This window comes from Nicotiana tomentosiformis, chromosome 5 (genome assembly GCF_000390325.3).
Source record: "Nicotiana tomentosiformis chromosome 5, ASM39032v3, whole genome shotgun sequence".
Lineage (NCBI taxonomy): Eukaryota > Viridiplantae > Streptophyta > Magnoliopsida > Solanales > Solanaceae > Nicotiana > Nicotiana tomentosiformis.
Window position 1 is genome coordinate 130,256,845 of NC_090816.1, and position 6,031 is coordinate 130,262,875.

A 6,031-nucleotide genomic window follows, 5' to 3' on the forward strand; every position below is an offset into this window, starting at 1 on the left:
TTGACTTTGAACGAACGTAGTGTTTGTAAACATTTGTCATTAAAGATGAGAAAGGTTTAAAGAATGCTCAAAGAAAATCAGAGGTGCTACTTGTTATTAAACCAAAAAGAGTTCACATGCAAAGCTGCACTTTTAACATAGCTCAGAAGTTGATTAACGATGATCTGAAACAGAGTTATTTTAAACTAAATAAAGTTGTCATGCGCAAAATGATACACTAGATGAACAATTTGCAGATTGAATATTATACCAACTATAACAGTAGATAAACTAGTGCATAGCTTCATAATAACTCTGCTCTCGTTCTCAAATCAATTATCTACTTCTTTTCAAAAATCCCAAGTCTGACTTAAAAATAACTAGGGGAAAATGAAATAGATAGAATGAACACACCATACTCCCCCTTAAGGGGAGACCTCTCACAACTCCAAACTCATACAATTGCATCATAATCTCATCATATGCCTATTGGCCTCAAAAGGACCCTGGCATCTAATAATTCTAATATCCATCTCTCTCTCATGTGTATCTAATAATTCTAATATGTTTGCCATAAATATCGTCCCTTGCCACAAAAGTTCTCGATTCATATTGGAACATATACTGATGCAGAGAACAATTGACACAATAGATAATCTTCCGTTTCAAGAAGGTGGCTCCTGGAGTTGTGTTGCTTTCGCTCGTCATTTATGAGAATATGCCCGAGTACACTAGAATGTGGTCGATCTCTAACTTCAGCTTAGCCTGCAGGAGTAATCCATGGCAATCATAAAGAAAAACAGATTATAGAAAGGAAGTAGAGAAATAAGCTGCAGACACAAAATATGCTTATTTCCCTTTGCTAGCATCCGGTGGTAGCTGTAAACCCATGAGTCCAAGCAAGTTAGAAGCAGGTCCAGGAAGTCCTTCTTGAGAAGAAAATGAATCGAGGAAATTCTTTACAAGATTGAAATCCACATCTACTGGAGTGAACTCCTCTTCCATGCTTTCTGTAGCATTAGATGTTCCCTGCTTCATATATTTGTCCAATGAGTAATCTTAACAATATTATTTGTAACTAGAAATGCAATGTACAATGACAATTTTCACTTTTTCTGTCTTCTGTCTCTGATTTACAGAATAGGGGGTATATGTCCTGAGCAACAAGCTAAATGACTTTACGAGAACCCATTATCTACCAAATAAAACACTTTTGTCAATGCTAAAACGATTTTGGGGCACAGAAATGAACTGTAAATTTAACATAGCAGGAAAATTGCTACCAGCTGAAACTTGATCTCCAGGCAAGATCAGAAAATAAATATAGATTTAATTGGAAGTGTGGACTAACCTCATCTTTCTTAACGGATTGTTCATGTGCACGGACAAATGTATTACTCAGTGTGCTGCCTTTAAGTTCCTCATTCAGAGCATCAGAATATGAATGCATGAAAGCGGCACCTTCCTCATCATCATCATCAGATGGCTCGGCCATATCATTCTCATCTTCAGATTCATCTGCATGTCCAAGAAATGTCATTTTTTCTTCTTCTATTGCATTTTTTTCTGCTTGGGGTAGGGGTGGGGGTTTTTTTTTGGGGGGGGGGGGGGAGGGGGGGTGGAGAGAACATGTAGAAGATGTTTTCATTTTGAGCATATCCCTCACCCCCAATTCTCTAGTATTTCTGGAAGGAGTTTGGGATTGTAAACTTGGTGAAAAATGAAGTTCAAAAGATGAACTTACACCAATACTATGTTAAGTTCCTCCCCAGGAAGAGGGAGGGAGGATAAGGGAGAGAAACTACCTGGTTGACTTCCCTATATAAACGTGATTTTTTGTCCACATTCGGACATATTAGAATTGGACGGGTAAAAGTTGTCATGGAGGGTCAGCTCCACTATCACTTCACCTCATACCGAAACAGAAAAATGATCCGGCGCCCTACCACCTTACCTCAACCATACCCAGCCTAAGGGGGACCAAGTCTCACATCCCTCTGCCCTCTCCCACCTCCCCTCACAAAAAAAACAATGGTAGGAAAAATTGAAAGAAAAAGCTGAGAGATATCCCATCTAAAACTAGGCAATTTTCGTTGGTACAGACCTACCAATATTATAAATAAGTGAAAAATTCCAATCTGCATATATAATTAATAAATAACATTTGGCTATTGTTACTAAAAAGATCGACTTAAAGAAATAAAAAATGTGACTCACCAAACTCCATATCTGATGATGATTCTTCTTCTATATCAGCATCACTGCCAGTGTCTCCAGAGCCCTGACGCCTCACAAATGATTCCATGTCTTTCATAAAGCGATCCACATCAAAGTCCACTTCCTTTACGTTCCTATAGGAGATAGAGAACAAGCCAAAATAAGTTACAGGAGGATGGGCGCGTGCCCTTCTTTATTTACCAGTTTGACTCACTACACCCTTATTTTCAAGGAGATGCTGCTCCAAAAGAATATAGATATGATATGTTTAACCAAACTAGCCCTCCTTTGACTTTATATATATTGCAAGGAACTTAATTTTATGACCAAATTTATGACGCAATCTCTTGCTTCATAACTATCTGATCTATTTTACCCTTGCACCCCAGAATACGTACAAAGACAATCACGATAATCAGCAAGTCAGTTAATCCAAATTTATGACGCAATCTCTTGCTTCATAACTATCTGATCTATTTTACCCTTGCACCCCAGAATACGTACAAAGACAATCACGATAATCAGCAAGTCAGTTAATCCAAATAGCACAAACCCGATAAATATAAGTTGTTACAATCTAACCTCTCGTCAGTAAAATAACACAAAAGAAACCAAGTATATGCCAATCCACGTGTTGAAATGAGAAGAGTGAAGGACAAAAACCTGTCTTCTGGAACCTCTGCACCTTCATAGCTGGCCACTTTCGTGACAAATGCTTGCATAGACTTTGATATATCTTTAAGATCAAAATTATCAGAGCCATTGCTGGGCCCATCCTGCTCTTTTGATTTCTGTTTCCTTTTTGAATTGTACAGTTCCATCTCCTTTTGCCTCTCTTGAAGAGAGGCATTTAGCTCATCCTCCCCATCATAAAGCCATGAATCATCATCAGAGGGTGGCAGCTCCTGATCCTTAAAGTCATCAGCAGACTCGGGAAGCGCAAGGATCTCATCTATTCTTCGCACTGGAGCACTTAGCATATCACTGCTTTTTCCAGAAGTTGGTTAGTAATAGGCTAAGGAATACGTAAATGACCCACAAGTGCATCTCAGACAAGATTAGTATAAACAGTATTATCAGCATATCAAGCAATAAGTGGAGAAAATGGTGAATCAAGCCAAGAGAAAAAAGTACCATTACAGTAAACAATATGACCGTGTCACTTACATTACCATTTTCAAGCTTTCCTTTCAGTAAGGCAGGACGTAAGTATTCAAAGACTAACAACTTCTCTCGGAGATTCAAAATCCAGTTCCAAGTTTTCTTTATTAAATAAATAAGGCAAAAGGTTTCAAAATCCAGTATCATTTCTGTATACACAAATTCTGCTTCAAATTTTCCTTTTGACATCTAGGACACGTAGGAAAGTATACAACAATTTGAACTCATTACTGAAAATCCATAACAATTGATAGGCCTATAAACAAGAAACAAAGCTAAACAGACGCACCCAGGAGATATTTAGCCTAGGATTCGTGAAGTTGCAAATGGTACCAGACAGACCCTGATCAGGCAATGCCCATTTCATTACCCAGTATGCAGAAATTTTATCATGATAATATAAACACGATGGCATAATTTAATTTTACCCAAATTTGCAGATATTCTTAGTGGTGCAACCCACATTTTTGTTTGTTATTTCACAATAATATCATTCAAGAAACCATTGCATACATCATCCCCCCTTGGCAGTTGGCAGGGAAGTAAACTAGACATATATACACCAAATGCCAAATATAACTCGAACTTGTCCTACCCAAGAAACCAATTGTACCAAAGCTTATGAAACAAACTCTAGTAGGTCTTTAAACATGCATATTCTATAATTTCATTAAAAAAATCAAGCTTTTACACAAACTGACAAACAACAGTTACCTTTCTCGTGCATGCAGTAAACTATTCTTGTAATACTCCTCAGCATTCTGCATCAATCTTTTATACTCCTTTGATCCCGGCAACAACCCTTCAAAATACCCACTCCTTTCGAGACTCTGTCTAAATGCATCCCAAGTACTCCCTTTTCCCTCCATGCCCTGTGTCTTTCTCAACTGATAAATCATCTCAAATCCACAAGCAATCTTCATCCCTAGCTCAGCTTCCAAATAAGCACCTAAATCACTCTTAGGTGGCAATGGTGGATAGCGTTTTGGCGCCTGAAACGTCTGCTGCACCAACTGTGCATACATTGCCCTGGACATCCTAACCATCACCTGCACCAGCTCTTCTCCACTCCCTTTCTCCAAAAACTTCTCCGTCTTCGCTGCAAACTTCATAGTATCTATATCCCTATCGTAAAACCCTTCAACAGCAATCGAAATCAAACAAGGCTCGTGCTTTAACACCTTTGCCACTGACACCGGAACCGTAACCCTAACCCGATGCACATTCTTCTCCGCTCTATTAGGATACTCCTTTAACCTATTCTCTAACTGACGCTGCACTCCCTCGGGTGCTCTAGTTTGAAGAGAACTGATATTATTGCTTAATAAAACTAGCGCCTCACGAAGTTCCGGGGTAGAGGGTATTAGAGAATTAGAGATAATATGGAGAAACCCACCTCGAATGAAAATCCGATTCGTCGCTGTGTCCGGGTTAACCCAACGGGGGAGATGAAATGCGGTTTCAATTAACAAAAACTCGCCGTCACTGTCCCAAACACGAATAGAGACATCAGGAAAGTGTTTTGAGGTTTCGAATAGCAGGAATACGACGAACCATTCATCTTCGAGGTTGTCGCCGTAACGGAGCTTGCCGGAAAGATGGGGAGGGGTGGCGGTGGCGGAAAGTGAGAGTTTTAAGGGTTCGTGCTGCCATATGTAGCTGGAAGTGTAACGGGATAGGGTTTGGAGTATTTGGAGGTGAAGGGATTGGAGCTGAGAAGTGATGGTGGTGGGTGGAGAAGTTGGGTTTAAGGAGAAATCTGGGTATATGGAGAAGTACACGGTGTCGTCCGGCGGACCGGAATTTTTCTGGGAGAAGATGTTAGAGGAAGTGGCGGTGGAAGGGTGGTGCTCCGCCATGGTTCGCCGGTGAGGTTCTGGAACTTAGAAGAACTACTGAGAGTGACAGCTCGAGAAAGGCGGTTTTACATCCCGCCTTTTATGGGTTTGGGTTTCATCTGTTCGGGTCGGGGAGGAAATGGGCTGGTTCGAGCACTTTAGGACCAATACGCTACGGGCGATTTGCACAAATAGGATCCTTTAATGCCACCGTTTAAATTTTAACCCTGATATAAAAAAAAAGTATTACAAAAATAGTCCCCACACCAGAATTTTAAAGCACAATGCCCGACTTTTGAAATACGCTCTCAGAATTTTAAAGTATGCCGCTAAAATTTGAAGCACACTGCTAGAATTTTAAAGGATGCTCCCAGAATTTCACAACATACTGTCTGAATTCCTGGTGTTTCAAAATTCCGGCGCGAGACTATTTTTTTAAATTTTTCCTTAATAGGGTTAAAATATAAATAATGGTTCTGAAAAGGTCAATCCAGCGCAATTTCTTGATTTGGACAATCAACCAAGGTCCTTGTTTGCCCAAAGCAAAAGTTCTTTCTATATCTGATACAATAAGACACGATGTTTAAGAAGATTAATACACTTTATGCATCAAAAATACATTTTTCTGCTCGATGAACACTATATTGAGTTGTTTTTTAATTATTTTTTACCTTCACGTGAATTTGTCACAACCCAAAATCTAACTAGTCGTGATGGCATCTAACTCAACCTGCTAGGTAAGCCAGTTAACCACTAATCAATTCCAATAACAATTAATAAAGTAATTAAGTAAAGAAACTATCTGAATCTGAATCTGATACATTCATCAAAAACTG

At 39.3% G+C, this 6,031-nt stretch overlaps 1 protein-coding gene across 1 annotated transcript; it reads right to left on the reverse strand.

Moving 5' to 3' along the window:
- Positions 1 to 218: 218 nt before the first annotated feature.
- On the reverse strand, positions 219 to 5,291 carry LOC104094674 (protein ecdysoneless homolog). The gene is made up of 5 exons (XM_070175356.1): positions 4,072 to 5,291; positions 2,860 to 3,180; positions 2,197 to 2,330; positions 1,331 to 1,497; positions 219 to 1,008 (listed from the first exon to the last, which is right to left on the reverse strand). Exons 1-5 carry the CDS (start codon positions 5,214 to 5,216, stop codon positions 829 to 831), a joined length of 1,947 nt encoding a protein of 648 aa, XP_070031457.1. The 5' UTR covers positions 5,217 to 5,291; the 3' UTR covers positions 219 to 828.
- Between the last annotated feature and the right edge of the window lie 740 nt (positions 5,292 to 6,031).

Bases quoted from the DNA above. Each gene is read 5' to 3' on its own strand.
- LOC104094674 (XM_070175356.1), bottom strand. From the start codon at position 5,216: ATGGCGGAGCACCACCCTTCCACCGCCACTTCCTCTAACATCTTCTCC. The intron at 3,181-4,071 runs GTAACTGTTGTT...TGGAAAAAGCAG, and splicing joins TTACTGCATGCACGAGAAAG to TGATATGCTAAGTGCTCCAG. The intron at 2,331-2,859 runs GTTTTTGTCCTT...TATCTCCTATAG, and splicing joins GCAGAGGTTCCAGAAGACAG to GAACGTAAAGGAAGTGGACT.